This window comes from Monomorium pharaonis, chromosome 8 (genome assembly GCF_013373865.1).
Source record: "Monomorium pharaonis isolate MP-MQ-018 chromosome 8, ASM1337386v2, whole genome shotgun sequence".
Classification (NCBI taxonomy): domain Eukaryota; kingdom Metazoa; phylum Arthropoda; class Insecta; order Hymenoptera; family Formicidae; genus Monomorium; species Monomorium pharaonis.
The window spans coordinates 20,892,478-20,919,849 of NC_050474.1; the positions used below are offsets into that span (position 1 = coordinate 20,892,478).

At 44.8% G+C, this 27,372-nt stretch overlaps 1 protein-coding gene across 8 annotated transcripts in view; it reads left to right on the forward strand.

The window, feature by feature from the left end:
* Window positions 1-27,372, forward strand: part of LOC105836921 (Down syndrome cell adhesion molecule-like protein Dscam2) — an 87,106-nt gene that overhangs the window by 15,284 nt on the left and 44,450 nt on the right. For all 8 annotated transcript variants that reach the window (XM_036291445.1, XM_036291447.1, XM_036291450.1 and 5 more), the window contains exons 3-7: window positions 8,615-8,938; window positions 14,262-14,423; window positions 14,779-14,928; window positions 20,518-20,635; window positions 25,833-26,076. In XM_036291445.1, coding sequence (XP_036147338.1) covers window positions 8,615-8,938; window positions 14,262-14,423; window positions 14,779-14,928; window positions 20,518-20,635; window positions 25,833-26,076 — 998 coding nt within the window. The remainder of the gene's footprint in view (window positions 1-8,614; window positions 8,939-14,261; window positions 14,424-14,778; window positions 14,929-20,517; window positions 20,636-25,832; window positions 26,077-27,372) is intronic.

Here is a 27,372-nt window from a genome sequence, read left to right on the forward strand (position 1 = left end):
GGCTGCGATGGAAGTTAAATGAGACTTGTTCTCGATAAAATTTGCCATTTTCGAGACGGCGGAAAAGTGATAACACGCGGGGATCAGTCAGGTGCAGAAGGGGGGGGGGGAAACCCCGAACATTCGCCCCTCGATCAACTGATGCTGAATTACAGTCCGAAATCGCCGGAATAATCCTCCTCCGAGTCAATGTACTGCGGAGGAATTTCGAGAATTCGGAATTTACTCGAAAATAGAGTGAGAGATCGAGCGAGGGTGGGCAAAATCGCGACTGTCAAGCGCGGCGAAATTAACATGGCTTCTTGCCGCGATCTGTGAATGTACATTGTCTGCAAACTTGCTGTACGTAAGTCTGCGCGCTCACGGACCTTGGATTAATTCATTGTTCAAAAGATCCTCAGCTCTCTCTCTCTCTCTCTCTCTCTCTCTCTCTCTCTCTCTCTCTCTCTGTCTTCGTCAGAGTACCTATTCTCCGAGCGAACATTCTCTCTTAGTGATCCTCGAAGCTCGGTTTCGGAGTAACAGTGAAAACCCTCCCCAGATAGCGATACGTCGATCAAATCTTGCGCCCCTTGAGTTCTGAGTCGTGCTTCCACGGGAATAAGGTTCTCTCCGCGAGCGTAAAGAAGCGTGAGCTATCCGAATGTCAAAACTTACTAACTTAATTTACATGGAAACTACGGAAATCCATGGAAGGATATCTAAGATGAATTTTATTGCGTGTTATGCATGGAAAAAAGGATTTTTATTTGGCGTATACGGTAGCTTTAGATGAAATCTCACCCCCTCTCCCCTAATCTTCTCTCTCGCTCCTTCTTTCTCTCTTTCTCAGATTAAATCTCCCTTAAAACGGCCGACTTTACGATCCCGGCTGTCTCGAGCAGTTTCTTTCCGCGGCAGTTTAGTAAGTTGGCCGACCGCCGTAAAGTATCACCGATTTATGGCCACGGGTTACCGAGCGATCTACGCCGAGAAGAAATCAGCTATTCGGGCCGATTCTCGAACCGATCGTGCGTGTATATTGTACGTACATCGTAACGGTGTGCGCGATAAAATACGAGTTGCGAGCTACGAGCTGCATTTTTTGACGTAAATCGTACCCGTAATTTTCTCGAATCAAGTGCAAGTTGCTGCGGTTACAGAAAGAGAGAGAGGGAGAGGGAGAGAGAGAGAGAGAGAGAGAGAGAGAGAGAGAGAGAGAGAGAGAGACCATTGTCCAGCAAGGTAACTGAAAATCAGCATGGCCGCTTTGGATGGATTTTTTCCTCACTTTTTTTTACAGCAGAGCACCGCGTAGCTTTAATATGTGCGCTTGTTTTTTTCTTTTTTTTTTTACAGTCGACCGCCCAAAACGTCGTTTAACTCCGGGCACGAATGTATGTGGCGGGTAGGAAAATTGTACACGGTGGATATAAAACAAGCAGGCATGACGAATGAAAAGCATCGGACCTGAAAGCGAAGCAATTTTAGGTATTGACCTTTTGACAATGCGCAAAGAGGAAGTACCTGCTTTCGTGCGTGAAGCGCGTCGATCGGCCGCCGCGGCGACAATTAAATCCGCCGGGCGCACTTTCGTTTCATTATGTCTTCCCCGATCGATACCCCTACCCGAAAAATACGAGACGGATAATGTCATTCGCGGGAGTCACGGTAAATAGATGAAACCGTTCCAAGTGTGTAATAATATCGGGGTAGGGTGGTGTGGTATATACATATACGTGGAGCCGTTTATTTATTATGTACCGGTAAAACGGCCGAAATAGTTAATGGCAAAATATTTTATCGCGGAATGAACGGTAGTTTAATTAACTTAGCGATCGCGTTTCAAAAGTATTTTGTTCACGGTTTTCGGCCGGAATATAATATTGCCCCGCGTACGCGCGCTTTTTATCCCGTTAAAAGTGTTTGCAGTGTTTTTTGAGGTATTTATGTTTTACGTGATACAATTTAAAAACTTGGCGAAAGAGAGCCCCGCGCGGAATCCCGTAATATAGAAAGGTCAGAGCGCGCAGAGGGTGTATTTAACCATGTTAACGTATCGCGATATAATTATTTTCTTTGCGCGCCAAATACGTCAAGCGCGTTTAACGTAATAACGCGGCTCACTGCGAGCGAATAATGACGCTACTTATGTTCGTTTTAGAGCAGCTTTCACGCTCTCATTATAAGCCGCGCGGCCGCAGGGGAGGATCGTGCGGTGGAACACAAAAACCGCATATCTCGCAGAATTAGCGGATTTCCGACCGAAAAATACACCGGTGCGTTTCTTTTGTGGCGAAAAAAAGGGGGTGCCTCGCGGTATTTATGCCGGGAAAAAAGAATCGATCAAAATTTTACAAAACGCGCCTGGAGGGATGACGTGATGAAAGGGAGGAATCGGAGCGGCAAACGCGTTGGGAAATTAGCGCGTTATTTTTTTGCGAACATATCTCTCTCTCTCTCTCTCTCTCTTTCTCTCTCTCTCTCCCTCGGCGCGCGTATCGATAACACGTAAACACGTTTGTCGTAACGGTGTAATTATAGTTTTGCGGTCGGCGATTTTCGAGTGCGCTAAACGTTTTCGCCGCGCTGGAATTTCGGCGAAAATCACGAACGATTCGTGACCGTGCGAGCACGTTAATATTATTTGATTCGCGATACACGAGTAGCACGGACTATCCAACACTATCGCCATGGACTAACTAATCTCTGATGCGGTAACGCGGATAAATTTCCGGACGATAACGCGAAACGCACCGAAATTTAATGGCGTAGCTTTATCGTGTAAAGTTCGGTAGTTAACGCATACCGGGGGTGTCCCGGGTTTACCGCATCACCTTCCACCGTTCACGGATCAATTTGGTGAAGTGCATTTATATTTTAACTAAAGTGTCGAGGGAGAGGCAGGAGGAGGAGGGGGGGGGGGGGAGGAGAAAATGAGCTCACACATTAATCTTGTCGCAATGCTATCCCGTATATATGTGTGATCGTGCGAAAACATCGCATCGATAAGCTGCTCAGCTAGAAATCAGATTGCAGGGACAAGATAATGGCCAGTTCTCTCTCTCTAATCGCAGATTAGCTATTCCGTAATGCGAAATAATTAACGTTCGATCGCAGAGATACTCAGGCTCAATTAAATGGACTAGCCGACTGCTGACGCAGGCAATTAACGCGGCCGAATGTGCGCCTTACTCTGTAACAAAGATAATTTTGCCCGACTGCCGTGCGCGAAACGCGCTGTTGCGCGTAAATTTACACGTATGAAATTGTCGGGACAATTTTTCATCTGCACCCGATAATACGAACGTAACGACAGTTTCTCTGTGTTTCCAGGGATAAACAATTTAAAATTGTTCTCTCATCGTTCCCTCGAATCAAGTTTCTCGTTATATAAATAGAAAAAAAAAATGCCTTCGTTTCTGTTCGCGTAACTTTTATCTTAATAGGATTTTGATTGACATTTCGTACTACAGTCTTTTAAGTCGGAAAGTAAAGCGTAAAGCGCAGAGATCACAAGAGTTCAAAGGCCTCGAGGGGATCGATGTGACGGTGGAGCGTAGTAGAGAACTTTCGATTAATAATCCACTGCACAGACTGGACGCGCAGGTTAGATTCAGAGATTGTTACGGGGGATTATAAATTTATGTCTCTCGGGGATGCAAAATCAAATTTGCAATTATTGCATCAACCAATTTGAAATCCACCAAGATTCATAATTTCCTACGATCTGTTTCTCATTTCAATTTCATTTAGAGTATATTTTATTATCAATTCATTATCATTCGTGCGCGGGAATAATTTCATTGATATAGGCGTACTGTAATTTAAAAAAAAAATTAATTTATTGCGATGAAATTATTGTCATGGAATTCGAAATTTAATTTATCGAAAACTGGGAATTCTCGCGATTTTTGTTTCAGGCTGGAAAATTATTCGTATACAATTTCATGTCCGTAATTCGACGACGATAAGGTCTCTACGAGTCATGCAGGAAGGTGTGCGATCCGTTTAGTATCATTCGTTTTACAGATTTTATCCGTTTTACATTTCAATAATTCTATTAGCAATTGAAATTCCTCTAGAACAACATTTCACACGCACACACGCGGGATATTTATTAGCCAATTGCATGCCACACGGAGAGATCCACGTAATTCAATCGCGATATAAAATGATGTTTTATCTTTGCATTAACAATGCATAATGCAGGCGTTTTGTTTAACGAAATAATTTATAAATCAATAAGCGAATTCTCTTTGTGGGGGAGTATCGGCTTTTTGATCTTCCATAATGACACAAAATTGTCGCGTGGACACATATATCAAATCGAAATATGTGATATTGATAAAATTCTCATTTTAGCGTCGAAGCGAGTACGTCGCCATCTCTGGCGACATGCGTCGACGCGACGATGATACGTCGGCGAAATCTCGCAGGATTTGCGAGTACGTACGTCGCCGATGGAAATTACCCGTTATGCCCGCGAGAGTTGCACGGGACGTCCGACAGCGAGAAGCGTAGTACGACGACGATGACGACGACGACGACGACGACGATCGGCGTTAGGACAGGGCGGATCAACCCCGTTCCCTCTCTTTCCGAGCCCTCGCCGAGACTTCTCCCTCGTATAATGACTAACAATCCCTCCGCGCTGGAACAATGGAAACAATACAGTGATATGAGAAAGCCAGTTTGCATTGTCGGACAAACCACAGACGGGGCTCCTCATTTTCCCTCCTTCGCGCGCTTTTCCTCCTCCTCCTCCTCCTCCTCTTCTTTTCCACCCCATTCGTCTGTATCCCCCGCGGATGGATGGACCGTGGTACAGTTCCGTTCTTCCCTTCAATCCCTCATCTCGCTATCCAACATAATCTCGCCGCACGCGAACGTTTCATCTGTTCCTCCGCTCGCGTGGATATTTCGGACTTAACTTTTTCTTTCGTCCTTCTCTCGTCTCGCTCTCCGGACGGCGTGGAAAGAATCGCACGCCGCTGAATGGCCGTTGATTCCGGAGCGGAGGCTGCTCCGTTCGATGCTTCTTCCGCCCTTTGTACGCGCGCCGACAGCACTAAGGGCTTTACTCTCTCTCTCTCCCTCTCTTTCTCATCCCTCATCGGCAATTAGTCAGCAATGCTGACTAAGTTCGCCGGTACCGGCTATTAGCAACGCTGACTTTTCGAAATCACGAATGAAACACGATATTTTTCGCGTTAAAGTTGCTCGCAATCTACACGAATAACTAAAATGTATAATAAATAATTGTTCAGAGAACTTATTTGTTATAATATTTCATTTTAGTATTTCTCAAAATTTTGTACAAGGAGAGTTTATGCATATTTGATTTACCAAAACATACATTTATTGTACGTTCCAATCCATTTGTGTAGTACGCTTATTTCAAACTGAAACAGAGATTTTAAATAAAACATTGTACTTGTTTATATTTTTGTAATAACATAATTCCACGACATAAATAAATCGAAATAAATTTTCATTTACGTCCATTTGCCAATGTACTTTAACTTTCATCTCCGTTTAATTTACTTTTCACTTTTTTCTAGCTTCTAAAACTATAAAAGTTAAACCGAGATTAAAGTTAATCTACACTGGTAAAAATGCGCATTAATATCTTTCACGTGCACATAAAGCGCACTTTTTACAAATAGTATTATTAAGGTTTAATTTTTTTTTCTCGAAAAGGTTTAATTTCTTGAAAAATTCCCGTTTTTAACTGGATCTTCGCACGAAGTTATCTGCATAGAAATAAACTCTCGTTAAATATTAAATATTAATAAAATGAGAATATAATATCGCGAAATTATTCCAATAGCGTTCGGCGTGACGTCTAAAAGGAAACACGTTTCACCGGCTGCGCTTGTCGAACATTGCAATGACAACTGCGTTGTCTCCACGAAAGGACGTGCCGGATGCACCGGACGGAACGTGAATAAAAGCGGGCACTTGAGCGGGCGACCTAGAAGGGGAGAATTCTCGAAGGTGTTGACACAAAACATTATACGGTTGGTTGCCGCGCCCTTCTTAGTCTCTTCAAGCCGGCTACCGGCTAAGAAGCACGAGTACACGTCTTCGTTGATACGCCGTGATGACGTCGAGGGTTGACGTGGTGTTACGCTTCTAGTCTGCCTGGCGTATCGCTTATGACAACCTGGTGATCGTGTTCTCTTTCCCCTTCTCTCTCTCTCTCTCTCTCTCCCTCTCTCCCTCTTTCGGTCTCGCCAAGTGTCTCTGGAGAGAGTGTGTAGTCGAGTACGTGCCAGAGTAGATGCAACCCTTAGCCACGCATTCACCCGTCCCTCCGCTCGCCGTCCATTGTTTAGCTAGTCCGATGAGCCAACGTATTTCGAGTTCGATGTGACCGGATCCTCGATCTGTTTCTGCAAATCTCGTTGCTGTGCAGTTAGAATAAGAAGGTAAAATTCGAAAATACGCGTCGGAGAAACGCGTCGGATCGATGAAATATCACAAAGTTACGGGAACGCGTATCCATCAGCGTATGAAAAAAAAAAAGAATTGAAGCGATTAATCTTTCTGATATGACGCTCCTGTTACGTTCGTAATCCAATCCCATTCGAGAACGGGACGGGATCAGAGATCCGAGATCGTATTTCTGATGTATGCCGCTAGTCCGGGAATCTCCCCGGGTAACGATCGGATCGCAAGACGGCGTCCGACGTACGTAAGACGATTGCACGGACAGTGGTGGAATTATAACGCGAGCCGGGAGAACTCATGGAAGATGAAGAGTTAACTTTTTATGCCGCGCGCCTCTTCTCCTGACGCTTCTTCCTCTTCCGCGAGGAAATGATTACGGAACTCGGGGTGAATGTAGGTCGCAAGATATATCCAATCGCAGGCCGGCTGTGCACTGGCCATCCGCCGGGCGATGGCGCAGCGAGCCCGACGTTAAGATTCGAAACTCCGCCAGCTTTGAAGAAAAAGGGGGTGAGAGAAACGAGAGAGAGAGAGAGAGAGAGAGAAAGGAGAGAGAAGAAGAGTGGCAGTAGAGAGGGTAAGGCAGGAAGTAAATCTTTGCCGGGTACTACAGCTTTTATAGGAGGGAGTCCGCGATTTTCTTTTTCGAGAAAACGATAACTTTCCGGATTCGAACGTGCACGTCTAAGAGACGACGCCACGAGGGGGTGGGGAATCCGCCAGGCTACGCTGGGAAACGTTGCCTTGGCTTATGGGAGATAAGTAATCAAGATTTAAGCTCGGCGTAAGGGAGGGAATTGCCAACGTAAGCGCTCATCGGAGACTCGACCAAAACAACTTCCGACGCCGCTACTTTCGGCTGTATTCGGCGAGATTGAGAAAGAGAGAGAGAGAGAGAGAGAGAGAGAGAGAGAGAGAGAGTACCTTGGACTCGAGCCTGCGCCGCGCAGATAAAAGCACGGCAGTTTCACTAAAACAACCCCGAAAGCTATCTAAACTGTGTATGTATACTTTGACTTGTAAATTTATAGTTGGCGTACACACATGGCCGATAACGCCATTGATAATTCATCTCGCGACTCGCGAGGGGGAAGGGGGACAGGGTGAGGGACAGAGCGATCATGATCCTTTTTTTTCATAACGCCGCGCATTTGTGTAATTTATCCCAGGTCCCCGCGTGTCGAAAACATTGCCCTCGATAAACGCCGAGTGGCCGCGTGCCGCCGCCCGCCGAAATGCCGAAAACGCGCTACCTTTGACGAGCATCGATCGCGATCTCACATCGGGCGAGCGCGCGCGTCATTCGTTGCACGTTGGTAGTCTGCAACGTGGATAGCCCGCACTTGGCCGGGACCCGGCTTCCAGATGAGCAATGCTGGACGGAATGCGGAATACATCGGGAGCGAACCGGCATTCCTACTTAAATCAACATAACTCGGGTGATGAATGGTTAACAGGCTTCGGCGGATGAGGAGAGAGCGGCCCAGGGGGTTGCCGGGGGAGGGGAGTGGGATGTGCAATGCGCTCCATTTATGGAAGCTATTACGGCCGAATTTCAGCGTTAAATGTATGATTTATGGCCGGGCGTATTATCTTCGTTCGTGTCCGTCGACGATACACTGCACGTCCCACCGCCGCTCTCTCTCTCTTTCTCTCTCTCTCTCTCTTTCACTACTGATCCCCCGTCCAGAAAATTACTTCGCATTCGGCCAGTGTCGGACGAAAAATCCACCGCCGAGTGTCCATTCGTTGACGCCGCCGCGTGATTAATGCGTTTCTGATTGTTATTCGTAATACTCGAGAAAATTTATGACGCATTACAATCGCGAAAATAAAGTGCGAGCGTCCCCGCTCGAGAGATCGCGCCCGCACGTTCGCACGAGTGTTCGCGATTCCGGGCCCCGGGCGAGCTTCCCCGAGAATTCGCGAAAGCGCGACGTTGATAATGGAAATTTTAAGCGTATTTAAAGTTGTATGGCACCGCGGCGATGCGAAATGAATAATGAAAAGGCGGAAGGCAGATATCCGCGAAATATGTACGAGGGGGAGGGTAAAAGGAAGGGGGAGGGGAGGAGGAGTGAGCCGTAATCTTAATTGAATATGGTTAAGCCGCTTTACGTTCTACCGTTAATACATATCTGATGTCTTTCGTTTCTGTCGTTCCCCTCGGCGGAAACAGGTACCGCCGACGCCTCCTACGAGACGCAGGGACCCAGCTTCGTGGTGGAACCGCCGTCCAGGGTGGAATTCACTAACGTGAACGGCGGCCGGGTGGACTGTACCGTGCGGGGGAACCCCCTGCCGACCGTCGAGTGGCTCGCGGCGGACGGCGGCAGCATAACCAACATCCTCGGCATCAGGCACGTCCTCGGCAACGGGACGATACACTTCCCCGCGTTCGAGGCCGAGGCCTTCCGGCAGGACGTCCACTGGGCCATTTACAAGTGCTCCGCCGTCAACAGTGTCGGGGCGGTCGTTAGCAGAGACGTCACCGTCAGAGCAGGTACGTCAGCCGGGGCGAAACTTGCCCGAGCTCGTTATCTGCGGTCTCTCCGCGCCGTTTATTTCTCGTCGCGCTCTCTTCGCCGTGTCCCTAACACGTAGGAGACGTGGCCGCCTCGCGTGCGACGCGTGCGCGTGTCGCGTGTCCTGCATCCGCGGCGACGGCGACGGCGACGACGAACTCTCACGCTCACGGGATTCGATCCTATCCCTTTTGCACTCCGGCCGGCGGCGAGAGATGAAATTTCCTTCTCGCGCACGTTTACGTTTATCATATCGGACTGGCAATCGACGAGCCAACTAACGGGGCTGTCTGTCCGTCTGTCTGACGCAGCGGGGATATGGAGGATAATTTATTGCTAAATTTAGACACTGAAATTTTGCAGCTTCTAGTATTTTGCTGGAGGAAATTTTGTGTGGAGGAATTGTGACACTTTACATTATTTTGTCAGACAACATTATAATATAATTGAATAAGAGGGACTTTTTATTTAAACAATTCAATTTACTGTGGAATTTCGAGTTAAATGGATTACTTTGGTTTGGCAGTAATAAATTATCCGATAAAGAAATTTTTTCTTTCAGTAGATAAATGATTCGACCGAAATGTTTAATATTGTATTAGTTCTTATAATATTCTATGCATTTCCTTACGTAAGAGAATATTTCTTCTAAAGGGTATAAAATCTTGAGCATTCATTCGCCTCGCAAGGAAAATACGAGTTTGACAGAATATTAGAAATCCCGCGTTGAATAGCCCCTGGCACTTAGTCACTGCAATCGCGTTAACGGAAGGGAGATCCGTCTACGGATTCTTTTTGCTTGACGACGCGCGATACCTTCCAAAACTCACGTCTACAAGAGTATCGAGGTAGAAGACGACGGGGAGGAAAGAGAAAGAGGCAGGGACGACGGGTAAATGGAGTAAAAGGAGGCCGCGAGGCGCCTTAAAAATAGAGCTTCCGCCGGGTCAACGAACCGGAAGATATCTTATCGACCTAATACGCCCGTAAATCATCGTCGCGTGAACGCAGCCCATACCTTTTCAGATTCATGCCTGGTGCCTCCGCCGCGTCAGCTCCTAGTATCCGCCTCAGCCATTTCCTTTTTGCTCATCTCCTCCACGGTTTCATCCTGCCCCCACCCTCGCCCGCCACCATCTTCGTCGCTTCCGCGCTCTCTTTACCCCCGGCGCTGCTTCAGCTAGCGTTTCCTTCCGTCCTCCGAGAAAAATCTTTTTCGGGGCGCGCGCGCGCGCGCCCCATTCTCGGAAACAAAATGGATATGATTGCGTGTGCGCGATCGCACGTCGGGCACGTCGCGTCCGCCGGAAGTGTCGCCTTTTTCGTTTTCCCGCCGTCTTGGCAGCTGCCGTGCGTAATCGCGACGCTTTGTCAAAAAATTGGGGGGAGGGGAGAAAGAGCGAGAGGGCGATATCTCGTCACGCGGACGTTACTTTGTCTCCGTAAGGGAGACAACTTTTCGCTGTAGAAGGCAGCTTCTACAAAGATTGGTTTCTGAAAGGAGCGGTTTATGATTCCTCTTACCATTTCCCCCCTGCGCGAAATCTCGCGACTTGTATTTCGATCATTTTTTCAGAGGAAAGAGAGAGAGAGAGAGAGAGAGAGAGAGAGAGAGAGAGAGAGAGAGAGAGAGAGAGAGAGACAGAGATCGTAATAACGATACATTGCGTTTCAGTACGGATTTCGACCAAAACACCTTCTCGTTGGGAGTAACTTCCATCATTCAGTATTTGCCCGCAGAGTTACGAGACAAACAAGCCATTAGTCTCCTCGTTACTTGACGTATTTCATCATCGATCCCGAACGGTCCCGCGAACGATGTAAGACAAACGACACAAAAGATGACGGGAGACGGCAGAAAATAGCTGTCACCGGGGCATCGTTTGCAAGAGGAGCTCTCGAGCTCGGGAACACGCTACTTTCTATGACGTGACGTGGTATGCGTATAATAAGCTGAAAAGATATAGAAAAATCCGATCTGCGTCGAGAAGTATAACGAGGAAGGATAACGAATACCGTTTTACGGACATTGGCGTTCGCGCTCGGCCCGTATTCAAGACGGGTTCGCGTTGGCTCTCGGACGGCGAACGGAATTTCGTATTCAGCCCGAACGGCATCGCGAACCTCGTTATTTATTTCGTAGAAACGAACAAAGGGGAGGCAACTCAACTAACACGTTACGTACTTGGAAGATTCGGTAGTTCGCTGTTCTCAATTCATCCGACCGATATTCATGTACCGCGCACAAAGCACATTACACGACGCCGTTACCTCGCGTTTACGTATAGTACGGCGTATGTATGACGTGTCGTCTTACACCGGAGAAAATGAGTAAGTTTAACGACCGCACTAGACTCTTTTATAAAAAGTGCAGTGCAGGAACCGCGTCGCTCACTTTTACGAGGCGGACACTCACGTTTTCAACCCCGTGTCGCGTCTCTCAGCTTAGCAGCTTATCGTTTAAAGATAACTTGGATATACGACGTGACGTTTCTTTAAGTTTTAAAAGATTATTCGGCGTTAAGTAATATTTTTTAATTTGCTGCTCTTATATTGCGCCAGAGGATTTAAAGATATTTAAGTAGAATTATACTTTAATAATTTTTTAAGTATAATTATACATAAATATCTTTAGATTTAAATAATTTTTAGAGAAATTATATTATTTATTGTAGGAAAAGGAAAATGTTTTACATAATGTATAATTTTTGTTTTGTTAAGGAAGCGAATTTTTTTGTAGAAAAACGGAAAGATATTTAAATAATTTTTTACATTTCAATTTTATAACAATGTATAATAATATAAAAATGGCTATTTGAATTTAATATTTAAATTATGTTTTTAAAAACGTGTTCTAGTCTTGTATTACATCTTGAAGACAGTTTGACCAATTAACTTGTAATTTTATACACTTCTTTAGACACTAAAAACCTAATCCTTTTGATAGAATTTTTTAATAATTTTTAGTTTTTTAATGTCAACTAAATAATAAGTAAACAATTATAATAAAAAAACTATGTTGATTTTGACCAGTACTTTGTACGATTTCATTTAAGTAAAATATTTCGAAAAATGTCTATGTCAAATATTAAATTTATATTTCAACTTTCAACTATAAAGTTTGTGTTACTTTGCTTTCTGATAGAGACCCGTGGGAATGGCAGTAGGTCACTGTTAAAAAAAAACGTGATTTAGAAAAACTTTAACAAACGATGCTATTTTATATTATTTTTTAATAAAATTTAAATGTCAAGCAGAAAAAAGTATGATCTTTACAATGAAATAAACACTTTTTTCTCTCTCTTTGTTTCCGTTCTCTTCTTTTCCGCAAAAAATTCGCAAAGTTAGATCTCGTTTGAAGCCCGCCTAAGCGTACACGTATATATCCCCTTAATTACATTTTTATTCTCTAAGAGCGCGCGCATGCACACAGACGGAAATGCATACTTATATCTAACAATATTATTCTCTCGACTGTATCGTTACTCGCTAGACTCGTGGATTCATCGTCGGGTGATCACGTCGTCACGAGAGGTTCTTCGATACTTTGCATAAAAATCCGACTTGTCGAAAGAGCGTGGTTTTCGTTTCTAGTGGATGATTTGCCGAGGGGACGAGTGTATGCTCTGATGAAAAGCTGGTCGACGTCTCGTTGCTCTTGCGCGCTCCTCCTCTCTGTCTTTTGCTCTTTGATTCTTTTTGTCCTCTCCCCTTTTCTATCATTCCGTTCTCTCCTCCGCTATCTCTCTGCTCGTTTCATGCTTTGTAAATATTACCTGCCACGAGACGTCTACCGAGTTTATGTTCGGCTTGGTTGCCGCGTAACCGAGAGAGCCGAACGAACGATACGCGAGGAGAACTAGAAAAGGGTGGTTGCCGAGGGAAATGTAACTAGAGAGAGAGAAAGATATAGAGAATTGTAGTGTGTGTGTGTGCAGGGACGCGGAGGCGAGGGGGAATAGAGCGAGCACGAGGAGGTGGATGGAGTACGGGCAAACTCACTGAGTTTTTACCCCATTCTGAAGTCTGAGTGCCTCGCTCCGCTGACTCTCGAAACGGGTTGCGGAGGCAGAGAACCCCAACGCACCACCGCACCACAGCGATTCCCTGGCTGCTGCCGCCACCATCGTCCGCTTTTCTATCCTCTTTCTTCTGCTCTCCTCCCTCTCTCTCTCTCTCTCTTTCTCTCTCTCTCAGACTCCTGCCTGGCTGCCTGACTGCCTTCCGCGTTCTTTACAACCTTATTCCATCCCTCTCTTAGACATGCCCTTACCAACCTTTCAGCCGAGCCCATCAACTTACGTGGGCTGCCGGGTCAGGGGCGGATCGCGACATGAGATTTCGGATAAGACCGCCGCCTTTTTGGATTTTCTTCTCTGGCCATATTGTGCTGCCTCGTTTCTATCAAGCCTACGAACTCCCTCTCTCTCTCTTGTTAACGCGCAAAGTCATCTGTGCAGAGAAATGACGGTGGTTAAACGTAGAGTGGTAATGTGGTTCACGAAGGAAATTCGCGTTTCTTGGTGTACATTTCGTGTTTTCCGTAAATTACCCTTCAGCTCTTTTTTTTTTTTTTTAACTGCTCATTCATCCGCAGAAATAACTTTTTCGTAAACTACAAAATTTCTCCAACGCGGATTATACGAAATTATTCGCGCGCTATAAAAGAATTAATGGTGAAAATGTGAATATGATATGAAGAAGGCGTGTTCAGTTTTTATCCTTTTATTTACTTAACAGAAAAATGATTAAAAGCGTATAGTAAATCTGCATAATTTAACATACGTGAACGTACCCCCGGCGTTTTCTCGTGGCGTCGAATATTCCGCCATTGTTAATCCCTTGTGCTCCGCTATCCTGCGCAATTATTATTAAATTTCTAGCAAATTAACGAAGGCTATTTGTTACTCATTTTATTAACTGATCGTGTAAATTCAGCATGCGGATACGAGCAGTAAATGTAACGCGTGTTTACCCGCAAACATCCATTAAATAGATCATTAAGAGTACACAGAAAGAGAGAGAGAGAGAGAGAGAGAGACAGCAGCATAAAATTACATCCGCGCATACATTTATGAAAGCTCTCTAATTAGAAGCGTCGAACGTTGTTCAAAACGTGGCAAGCTGTCCCGAGTTGTGCCGTTTCGGTTCTTATCGGCAGATATGTGTATCAAAGCGAATTGCAATAGTCTCGTGCGGCCGCGGCGCCATTAGCATTTGCGTTACGTTCTTATGGCCTCCGGAATCGTAGTATATGGACACGGAGAGGGAGAGAGTGGAACTTATCGTTATGTGTTGCAGTGGTAAACCAACGTTACGATCCGGAAGTGCAAAATCCCAACGGCTTCCTCGGCAACAACGTGCTCATGCGCTGCAACGTGCCCAGTTTTGTTCGCGATCACGTCACGGTCACGTCTTGGCTCCAGGAACCAGCCTTTAATATTTACCCCTCCACAATGGGCGGTAAGTAACAATAAATAGAAATAAAAGTAAATATTACATATCGATACGTTTACATCGTTGTTCAATGCGAATAAACATCGATGTAATTACTCCAGAATGGAATATAGAATTATTCTATTTAGCATGAAACGGGAGGAATCGAATTATTCTAAAATTACAGTTACCTTTTACAGTGCGCGAATATTGGGTATTGTCGTAAATTAATTATAAACGCTGGAAAACAGGGGTTATATTGCGTGACGTCATCTACGTGCGCGCACATATAAACACGTAATTTCCTTCCGATCAATTTAGATTTCCATGATGATAGAAACGTAATTCAAACCGCCTCCTCCCTCCGCGCGTGTTGTTATAGATGGCAAATATCATATGCTGCCGACCGGCGAGTTGATGATAATCAATATTACGCGAAGCGACGCGCAGATGACGTATCGATGCAGGACGCATCACCGGCTAACTCAGGATACCGTCGCCAGCAGCAATGTAGGGCGGCTGCAACTGACTGGTGAGTACGTCATAGATTTTTCTCCTTGTACCCGGGCGCTTACTTGCTTGGGCGTTGTTTTGTAAGGGCGGATTCCGTGGTCAATTTGTCGAGGTTTTTTCTTAGATAAAATACGCAATCATAGTATTGCTTATAATTGAAAGGTTTTTTAATAAAAACTAAACGAGAGAGAGAGAGAGAGTCCGAAAAGTGACTACATATCTAAATAATAATTTGAACAATAATCGGAATTATATACATTTATAATTAAAAAATTTAATTAATTTACAAGTGTAAAAATATAGTAAAAATTTTCAGCGAAGTATACTGAGAAAAAATTAATAAATTTTAATTAAATAGAGAATACGGTTTTGTTATTCATTATTTTCAATCAGTTTTTCTCTTGAAGCTCATTTCACGAGAAACTCTTTATTTTCTATCGCTAATTACTCTGAAAACACACACACAGGGTAGCTCGATACTTTCCTCGAGGAAGAACTAGTTTGAATTTGTGATGAAAAATTGTTATTAAAATAATACGCTAAAACATCTGGATATACTTATTACCACGCAAACTACAGATACAATTTCATTATTCTTATTATGTAACTATCTGGATTCAGGATTAATTAGGCGGCGGGAACATGGGATCGATTCCGTTCGTGTCGTATCCATCATAGTTTCAAACAGAAAGATGAATTTATTTCGACAATTATTAAATTTTTCGAAAACGTAAACAGCAGAGAAGCCTTGAATATCCGTTGTGCTTGTCGAATGGTAAATTCCCGTTCCGCCTCGAGCCCGAACGTATAACGGACGTATGGCGGAGTTTAATTAAATGTTTACTTTACCTGCACCCGATTCGATCGATACCGCAGCAATTATATTTCCCATTTTTTTTCATTTGGAATGAAAGCAACCAAAGAAGAGCGGTGAAAAGGGAAAATTTGTCCCACAAATCCGGAACTCGATACACCTGCGTTATTGAAATTTTTAATAAAAACACAGTTTTGAAAGGCTCGCAAACGCGCGATTATACACGAATATTTATTCCTATTATTACGTACATAAATATATACATTGCCGACGCGAGTCGCCGTTTAATTAATATTTGATCGAAAAGGATCGTCAAGAATCAGGGCATCATCAAACAAAGTAGATAATTAATTCCAGGAAGCAGCGTCCTCGTTTTTACGCTCTCGCAATTTGTTCCCCTATCGTGTCGAGCACATTAACTCGGATCTTATCTCGCGATGGCTGGGTGGTCTCGCTCGGGATGAAAGAAGATAAAAACAGTGCGTTTAAACGGCCGGCGTGAGACCCGTCCGGGCGACTTCTTCGACAGCGCGGTCGATGTTTAATTAGATAACGGTTAAAGAAGCGATGACAGTATGGCGTTGTGTAAATTACGGGGAGAGCTGAATAAATGAGGGGCGTGGAAGGGTAAAAGACGGGCACGAAGGAAGTTACCCCGAGCGGTTCCGCTAATGACGTTTCTCTTCTTCGTAGGATGTCACATCGCGCGTTATTCGCGAAATTAAGTGGAACTTTAATCGCATCCGCACGAACGCAGAATCGAGAGAGAGAGAGAGAGAGAGAGAGAGAGAGAGAGAGAGAGAGAGAGAGAAGCAAACCCATTGTGTTTACCTTCTCTATCGCGATATCATTGCGACGGATCTGTTCCCGATGGATCTGGTAAACGTCGATTCTTCCGGGATTATTCCAAATACATTATCCGCCTTTATTCTTATTTTATTTGCGATACATACACGATTGAAACGGATGTCTCGTGTATCACCCGAAGGAACTGATGTTTATGATGGAATATTGAACGTGCTCTTTTAACGGAGTCTCATTCTGAAGTCTCCTCGCCTGTCTTCCTAGAGGGTATTCTAGATTTTCCAAACTGTAAGAAGGAAAGAGACAGTGAAACAGAAAGAGAGAGCGCTAGAGTAGCTAGTTCGGAAACTTTAAAACTAGGAGAATCTCTCGTGATATCGCAAATTTCGGGGGACGTGCGACTTATTTAAAGTTTCTCGTAATAGTAGGTTCAAACAGAGCTGCCGTGATTTTATCCTCTTACTTTCCGCCTCATACTCCGAAGTAAAATTCACGAGGTCGCATTCGAGTAAAATCCACCCCGATAGACGCGCTCGCGGAATAATAATGCCAATTAATTAATACGATTATTGCACAAATTTCGGCGTGAGCTTCATCATACAACGATTAAATAAACCCGTGTTGTTGAAAGAGTTTCCCCGCTTGGAAATTAGCTCGGGCAATATGACACGATTTAACCAGGTACGACATGTTTGAAATCCATAATCGGCACGCCCCGCGTTGTATATTTCTAATCACACAAATATTTCCGACAAACATCAATTAATTATCGCCCGTAATTCGCTCGTGGGTTAATTACCTCGTGTATCATTCGATCGGCCGGCCGAATAAACGATATTCGCTGAAAGCCTACCAGCGATATATAGGGGCGGGATAAATATTTGTTCAAAGCGAGCCGCGAGCGCAGAAGGGAACGAATAGAATATTGACCTGAAAAAAATATGTTACACCAACCCGTTAGCTCGGGGAAATAACTCGGATGCCCTTCGACATTTCCGAGTTTTATCTCGCGTACAAAGTAATATCAATTGCAATAATAATTAGCGTCGCATTAATACAATTATTTATGAAATAATATGATATTACCACGAGGGGATGAAATTCAAATTGCAGCGTGTCATCGGTAATGACAATCGAAGCGGCGCGGCGCTTTATAAAATTCGACATTATTCTTGAGTAATAAGAACGGGAGAAGGGGGAGATGCGCGCGGGGAGGCGGGACGGATAACCGTTTGTGTGCCGCCGCATAATCAGGCAAGAAAAACCGATCCGACGTGCCCGGGCAAGAATATCTCGGCGGACGTTAAAAAATTCACGGGTTTCAATTTTCCAGAAACGTACGCGTTCGCGCTCGTGTGCACTCGTAATAAAGCCGGGTATACCGAGCCAGTCGGGGCCGTCGGACGCCCCCGTAACGCCATGTCGGATATCCTCCGCCGTAAGATAGAAATTTATGCTAAGCGCACTTAGGTTAGTTAATAACTTAATAATGAACTTCGGGAGAAATTTGATCGTTTGCATATTTCGACGCGCGCCTTCGGACCGTCGGTATATATCCTCTAAATTAACCAAAATCTCGATGTACGGTAGTTTTCCTGGGGTAATGAGGAAACTTTTTGGCGCATTATCCGCGCGCGCGTAAATCCCAGCAGGAGGCCCCGCCGAAAATTTAGAGAGCCGGCGTACAAAGTTAACGTTTATCGCGCAATTTCGGGAAACGTAATAACAGGTATAACGTATACACAGAAAGAACAGCCTTTGCTGTAGTACCTATAACATTTTGCTGGATACAGATCTGAAGGTAATTTTGTTGGAATAATTATGAAAAGCGGTATTCGTGCGGCACGACGTACAATGCTGCAAAAGATTGTGATATTCCAACAAACAACTTGAACGTCTTACTTAATTAATTTAATGACTTTACAGAAGTATTTTCAGATCTGTATCCAGTTGAATTTCTAAACATTTTTTAATACTTTAAATACTTTCAACAAATTTTCTTTCCGTGATTTTAATTCAATATTACATGCAAGAAGTCGTAGATCTGACCAATTATCAATTCAAAATTCATTATAAATTACAATATATGAATTTTTAATAAATATTTTTGCTTGGAAAAAAACTTGATTAAATTTATATTTCTGCTTAATTTTATCTGCTTGAATTTTTACTTATTTTGAAAATTTGTTTTGTGATTGTTTAATGATAATTTCTTTTTTATAAATTAATAAACTGAAAAGAACGGAATCTCTGAAAATAATTTTGCCGGACCGTTAAAATACATGAAATGCTTGAAGAATGTTTAAGCATGTCGGACAGTGCTATAAAAAAATTTGACATTCTCAACGAGCTCGAGCGCATACATAATTATTTTGATGGTTCAACAAAACTATTCTCAGAATTATATTCAGCGAAATTTTTAGCGATTCAACAAAACCGTTCTGCCTATGTAAATTTCTTTTTTTTTTTGGAAACGCGCTGATCGCAATGATAAGTGCAACGTTAATTAATTAGCCCTGGCACGCACTGTGTTGTTTGCTTTGACGTTTGCTATTAATTTTAATCACATTGTGAAATGAAGCGCGACGATGCAGCGCACACGTTTACCCACGTATTCCCACGTAAACGATAGATGTTTTTGTCGCGACGTACAAGAGGTATGTATGAACGCTCCCGGCGAGTATTCCGGCCGCCGTAATCCAGCGCATTAATTCCCCGTTAAATGTAACAGCACGTATGTGCGACGCTGTCCACACATCATTTGATCGCGAAATAACACACGTGCCGAAGAGGAGGGCACTTGAGTATCTATGGGACGAATCAATAAACCACGCTGCATTTCTACCGCAGATATGCGCCGGGGGTGAATCGAGTGGCTCGATAATTTTAACGTATAGTCACGCGAAATAAAAATACCTACCTACATTTGTAATTGGACGAATGGGATAGATTGTAGCGCGGCCGTAGCACACGCAGCCGCGTGTCCTATTTAACGTGTCATTAACCGGGGTATCTTCATTTTTGCTGCGAACACATACATGCTCTCTCTCTCCTCCCACTTCCACCCCCCCCCCCCGATATCCCGGATAATGTTTAATTAATTATGAATTTTCATCCTGCGTAAGAAAATCTGAAATTTCGAGCGGGAAGCGAAATTACCGTAGACGAAAGTATGTCGGGCGCGAATTAGGAACGCAAGCGATTTACGCGGTAATGCCACGTTTTGGCGGGCGTGCGAGGGAATACCGTGGCCGTATGGAAAAACTTAATTAACGAATACGATTTAATTTTTATTTTTTAAATTATGTTACTTCGGTGATTTTATTTCGCGTACAGCGTGGCAATCGCATTCGTATGCAGGTTGCATGCGAATTTCTCTTAGAAAACGTTACCGTTTTAATATATCTGTGCGCGCAGACTGATGCGGTTTTGTAAAAGGAAAAGGGAAAAAAAAAAGGAAAATGTTCATCGGCGAAGTTTTGTTAATGCGCAACGCTAGCAAGTCTCGCGCGCGGGAGCGTTCGGGCGCGACGTAATTTTTCCGACGTTTCGGATAGCGCGTGACGTAATTTCAAATTCTCGCCAAAGCGCGGAGATATATCGTCGTTATCTAACATGGTTCCGCTTCATGGTGCGCCGTGTCGTAAGACGTGGCGTTATCTGCGACCATAACTCCCCATTAAACGTCGCGCTGGATGCGTGCGCGGAGTCCTGCTCATTTTTTTTCCTTTTCGCTTTGCCCCTTCGACCCCCCTCCTCTCCCCCCCCCCCTCCCCAACATCTCTCTCGCCGCTCGAGGTTTCGCGTTTCCCTTTCCTCCTCCCTAGTGGACAGTAACGATTTATGAACATATTTTCCGCGTATCACACGGCAAACTTGCCCGGAATCGATCCCTCGAACGCGCAGCGGCGGAGACCCAATGGCGTCCCGCGATTTAATCTTCGATTTTACGCTATAATTGAATCTACGCGCGCTTCTTTTCATTTTCAGAAATACGGGGCTCCATGCCGCCTATAATAAATGAGAAGCTGGTATACATGTCGGCTCGGCTGAAGGACACCGTCGTGATTCCCTGCGTGGCCTACGCCAACCCCACCCCGACTAACAGGTAAGGCCTTTTTCCTTCCCTCGATATAATTCAGCCGTACTTATTAATATTACTGTTGATTGATAAATTATTAATTTATTAATATACCGCTTATTAATATTGCGGATGAGTAAATTACGTTCAATTCTCAATTAAATTAAATTTATATTATTAACGAAGCGTGTCTGTAGGTGGGGGTAGACTTGGCGTGGCGTGTGCGGTAACGTTACCCGGATGAATCTTCAGATCGCGTGTATGAACCGGACGAACCTTTCGCTATACCAATTTCGTAATTCCGCCCATAATTTGACTTTAAATAGCATTTTTCTCGTCGAGAGGCCTTCTTCCGTTTGCACATCCTTCTCTCAGGAGAAGGGCGGGGGGGGGGGGAGACGAAGGGGGCCTCGCGTTTACGCTCAGATACGCAATTAAACGGTAAGCAGGCATTTACTTTCTGCCGTGCCCGGGCGATGCTGTTAAGTAATCTGCATACAAAGTATGGTACGCTGCGCTTGAATTAAAGGCGATGCTTGGAGAGATTAGCAGACAGCGCCCCGCGAAACGTCACACGCATAAACGCACACATACGCGCGCACATCCACGTGCGCGAGATAGCGGTCACGAGATCCATGTATAGCGCAACGGCCCGGTGTGAATGGCAGTTAATAATGAAGAGCGACCGCGACGTATACGATAAATATTGACGATCCGATATTAGGACGAAACTGGCGGGACACATAGACACACGGTGGATTTCAATCGCGCTTCCGGTTTCGTTATGCAAGAATATAGAGAGTTTGAGATCAATCGTGTGTTTCGAGCGGGCAAAGCGCGTTTCATCTCGCGCTTTCGGAAGCGTCCGTTTCTCCACGCTTGGCTCCGCCAAACGGCAAAGTGGCCGTATAATAAAACTACCTTTCCTCCACGACGAAGTTTCGCTAACGCCGCGTTCCTCGACGGGGAATTAAAGAAGGCGGGAGAGCGATAGTTAATTGGATGGAAATTTGTGCAAAAGGCTTTATTTCCTTTGTTAGGATCGAACTCGGTGGGAAATAAGGATAAAACTCATCTGAAATGATACGTGCGGCACGGTATCGGACCACACGTAATGCGCGTTTTCGACAGTGCTTTGCGCCCCCGCGCAACCCCGACAGCCGACGGTGATGAGGAAATTGGAATCTTTGCGCAGAGACGCGCGCGGACGCGAACGATGCTCATTCGCTACTAGACGCGCGGCGCGCCGTGTCTCTATTTTCCTTATATTAATGCTAATTTTAAACATAGATCCGCGGACGGAATATTTCGCGCGATATGAGCTCCACGCGCGCGCGGGAGACGACGACGCGCGCGCGAGAACTCCGCCCACCCCACAGGAGTTCATCGACATCGCGGGCTTCTCCGGAGGGAAGGTAAACCGGAGAGAGGTGAACGAGAAAACAGTTACGGAACGGAGGATTTTCTTCTTCTCCGCCGCCCTCTGCCGAGTATTAAATATTACGTTAACTCTCACGAGATACCATCCCTTTTGCCGCTCGCGTGGATGTATTACGTTTATCTTGCGCGAGGGAGAACGCGAGAGGAAAGAGCGGGCGAGGGAAACCCCGGAATAGCAGCAGTGCGTTCACGTCGGGGACTCACCGCGGCTTCAGGTCGATGCAATATCACGGGATCGGGATGCTGCGAACGATGAGAGAGTTCTCTCTCTCTCTCTCTCTCTCTCTCTGCGAAACTTGTTGCGTGGTGGGGGGAGAAGCGTGTTATTACAGCGGATTACGCGATTAGTAACTAGTTTGGTCCCATCATTGATGCCGCGAGCACCGTGCATAGGATCGGGGCGCCGTAATTAAACTCCACGAGTCGAATGGAAACACACGGTTATCGCCGTATCGTGCGGCGAGCGGCGTTTAAATAATTACGGGACCGAGACGGAATCGGAAAAATCGTTCAGCGAAACCAGAGCGCGGGCTTGAGAATCGTCTTGTCAGTCGACGCGGCGCTGCCTTCTCGCTCCTCGCTTCAGCCTCTCGACTCTTTCGAGATTTTGAAGAAGCGATCTCTCTCTCTCTCTCTCTCTCTCTCTCTCTCTCTCTCTCTCTCTCTCTCTCCCCCTCCGCTCTTCCCTCGCCTCCTCTCTCGATCTCAACGCGCGCCGAAAATGTAAAATGAAAATTTCAAACGTCGCCGGCAGAACATATCGACGGAACTTTGATCGTAAAATTTGTAGAATCGACACGGAGATAGAACGACGTGAACTCCGGTGGTTTGTGTGTATGTACGCACGCACGCACGCACGCACGCGTGCGTATGTACACTCGTGCGACGCGTATAGAGCCACCAATCTACGCGGGCGCGACGATACTAGCCGGGGGGGATGAACGAAGATAGTCGGAAGATATATAGACGTCGGGAGAGCTGTATGGGTAGCGCAAACAAACCGACCGCTGATTACAGAGACTGCTTCTGACAGCCCATCAAATATTCCGCATTTACGTATACGTCGACGTCACTGAGTATTCCATGCTTGTGTTCATCAACCGCTCGTACCCTCTCACCCTCTTGCCGGTCCTCCTCCGACCGTCCTCTTCTTCCACGTTGGCTCCCGCCTTCTCCTCTCTTCTAGTCGTCTCTTCCGCAGGTTGATTTAGTCGACGGAAGAGAGCCGAGAGGGAGGAAAGCTAGAGAAGCTGGAGATAGGGATAAGGGATATAGAAAGGCAAGGAGAGGAATAGGGACATGGAAGGAAGGGAGAAAGCGAGAAGAGAGAGAGAGAGAGAGAGAAAGAGAGGGGGAAGAAGAGAAAGCTGAACAGATGAAGAGGACAAGAGGACGAGGACGGAGAAGATGATGACGGAGAGAGGAAGAGAGTTTGAGGGTTCGTCGCGGAGGCTTCCATCTCTCTGGGTTCCCTCGCACTCGGGCATCCCCGTATCCCATCTCCTACCCTCGCCAATTTCCCTCCGTAAATTCGATTATCTATAGGTATACTCCTCATCCCTGTGGCTCCACTTCTGCCTCGCTGCCGATGCGGCCGCCATCTCCGCTCCTATCTTCTTCGGCCGTCTCCTCATCATCTTCCTTCTCGTAGTCGTCATCGTTGTCGTTTGGCCTTCCACGTTTCCTCCCGGATGCGGAGTAAGCAAGACCCGGACTACTACGCTTTAGCGGATTTCTAAACCACGTGGGGCCGATCATCGTGTAAAAGCGAGCGAGTGAGCGCGCGCGCACGAGAGAGAGAGAAAGAGAGAGAGAGAGAGAGAGAGGGAGAAGCTAAATCGAGAGGAGTTATTCTGCGCGCAGGAGAGGGACGAAGCCAGGGCTAATGGCGCGTTACGAGCAATCGCGGAAAGATGAACTGGCTCCATTCGGTCTCGATAAACTTCCCGTAGGGCGATAAGGGATCTCGAATTGAGATCTTGATTCAGATATTGACGATATTCAGATAGCGGTCCTCGATTCGTATGAGAAAATCGAATTTAATTTAGGTTAATTAGATTGATTTATTTGAGATCTTGAAAAGACGTTTCATATGTTAATGGAGTTAGACGAACATGCTATTTTTATGAACATACTGAATACTTATTATTAAGGAGCGACGTTTATTTTATTTCTCATATTTTTAATACATTAAATTTAGTTACAGCAGATTTAATTAGAATATCCTTTTGACTCGTTTTTATATAGTATATTAAAACTTTTACATTATTAAAGAAACAAGGTATTTTTAACACATTTAATTAGCGTGGAACGCGCGCATATGTTTGAAATATATTTTCGTTATATTAAAAATTCATGTCAATCTGGTTATACAAATACATATGCAAGTTCGTTAAATGGCCGATGCGAGCAGCTTGGCCATTCGGATTGCAAAAATGGCGGCAGCTTGAAATTTTCATTAGTGGCTTCGTTATAGTATTGACGTCGTATCGACGAGAATGATAAGATGATAGGATGAAGGGGAGAAAAAAAAACATCCCCGTCGAGATTTATATATTCACGTCGGAGCGCGTGGGAGCCTCCCTATGTAAAATCCATCTCTCTGGCGTAAAAGCTCAATAATATACATAATATGCAAATAAGGATAACGCCAATAAGTCTCTCTTTAATATCGCTTTAATGCCGCGAATTAATCGTAAAGGGGGTAGACTTTACCACATGTAAAGATGTTTCTGCGCGGACGTCGGTGCGCATTTCGCGTCGTACTGACCACCGATAAGGTCAAAGGTCGCGCGTGCTCGCCAAGGATCGATTGGATTATCCTGTTTGCCGAGGCCGGCTTAAATCGAGACAGCCGGGCAACCCTCGAATTTTCAATTAAGACGAACACCGCGGCAGAGCCGGTGAAGTTATGCGTGATCTCGTTTCGTGAAATTCACGGGGAATCGATCCAGGACGGCGGAGTGTTGCGCTACACTCGCGCATAGTTATGCAATAGCGTTTACCGCGCCACGGAAATCCTCGCGTTATCTTCCCCGGAAACAACGGCGGGAGACAAAGTCGTTTGAATCCACGCGGCAGATCGGTCGATTCGTAAAAAGAGAGGGACCATCTCCCGCGTTTGTGCCTTAACGCGATACTCACCGGCGCGCGGACAAATATCATTAAAATGCAATGTTCTTGAAAAGTGAAAACGTTTTGAAAGCCAGGACGTATCTCGCCGCGGCGTACGCACGGTGTATACACAGGCAGAAATACGGGAATATATCCGCGCGCGGCATATATGAGCGGTACAATAGCGGGGAAATGCATTCGGTCTTTGCCGATGAAACAATAGTTATTTTGTGGTAAGCGTGTGCGGCGGGGAGATACGGTTTCGGACAGGCGGCGCGCGTACGTACGTATGCTGTACGTATACGTGCTGTATGAACGAACGCGTAACGCAACGTTTTCAAGATCCTGTCGGTTAGGTAACTACAATGATAACATCGTCGCTTTGACGAGCGCGGGAAATGGTAATTTGCATACGCATTCTGTTGAGAACGCGCGCGCGCGCACACACACGTGAGCCGCGCGGAACGCCGCGAATGCGGAGTTTCTCTGCGAGAGAGTTTCTACGTGTCTGTCTGCCGCATCGGCGTCGGTGCAGCTTCCGGCTCTCATAGCGGCCGGGGGCTCTGTAATGATGGCCCATATAAATGGAATCGAATTGAATTGAAGCGTGTGTGTGTGTATACGCGCCAAAAACGATAACGAAGAATGTTTTCGGTTTTCCTTTCCGCAGGTGGTACTACAACAGAAATCAGCGGGAGGAGCCGATTGAGGAGTCGTCGGGCCATTACGTCGTGCGTGACGGCTCCTTGATCATCCAGAGCGTCGAGGAAAACGACGCCGGCTCCTACATGTGCACCGCCAGCAATTCCGAAGGCAGCGAAACTTTGGAGATCAGATTAACGGTGTCTGCGCCGCTGAGCGTTCACGTGCAACCGACGATACAGACCGTCGATCTGGGAAAATCCGCCTATCTGGTAATCAATCATCATCGATATCTATTTATCTGGAAATATATAAAAAATGTCTGTCACCGCGAACGCGTAATTATATGGGAACGAATCGGGCAAATTAAGGAAAGAATGATATTATATTTCGAGAAATCTAATACCGCGAAGAGAAAGATGAGTAAATTAACGTGGCAAGAATACCGAACAGTTTTATTTTAAAGAACATTTTAAACGATTGATATAACTTGCACCAGATTTTAGAATTTCATTTGTCATTTTACGTCAAATATATATAGATGTTAAAACATATTTTTGTCATCCTTGTTTTACATCTAACGAATGATAAAGATAAAATAACGAAAAAGACAGCTACGATCGTTATAAGCACGTTTTTAAATATGGATCATTTTAGATATACTTGTATTATGTCTCTTTTAATGTTTTTTTAATTATAGTTCTATCAATAGATAGGATTGGGAAAGTCACTTTGTAGCAGTAACTAGTTACTGTTGCAAGTTACCGATTCTAGAAAGTACCTTACAGTTACAAAATTATTTAAAACGTACTTTTTTCCCCTAATTTTGTATGTTTATACATTGATATTTATGCAACAATCATACATTTCTAACGTTATACTAAATTATTTCGCGTGCGCTCGGTTATATGCTGCATTATTTTGTATATGTAATGAATGTCAGTTATTTTAAGAATTTAATACCAAAATTTATTTAATATATTAACTGAATTAATATTTATACAGGAATATATTATCAAAATTATGGAGTCCATACTTTATAGTTAAAAAGTTCGTCAGATTCAAATTTTATGATAAAATCATCATGAACCAAAGTTTCAACTTGTGTGTGTGTGTGTGTGTGTGTGTGTGTGCTGAACACAGATTGACGAATAAATTTGAAATATGTAAAGTAACTATAAAAATAACAATGTGCTAAATTAATTACTAGTTATCAAAAAAAATTATCTGAGTTACAGTTATAGATAGAAAGAAAAGGAAAGGAACGAAGTTAAATTACAGAAAAAAGCAACTTCGACTGTAACTTCGTTACAAGTAACGAGTTACTTTCCAACCGTGGAGTATAAATAGACTTAGACAGTAAATTACGGAGCGTCTGAAGTCTTAATGCATTCTAGGTTTAAGGATGCAAAAACGACCGAGATCGCTTACAATGCGATCGAACGCTTCGATTACTGTTATGAATATTTACCGCGGCGTTTTCAGCCGTCTGTAAATATCCGTAAAGCGTTGTCGATGACGCGGGAAATGAATCTGTACGTGCCGGAAATTAATGCCGGTCGTGGTGC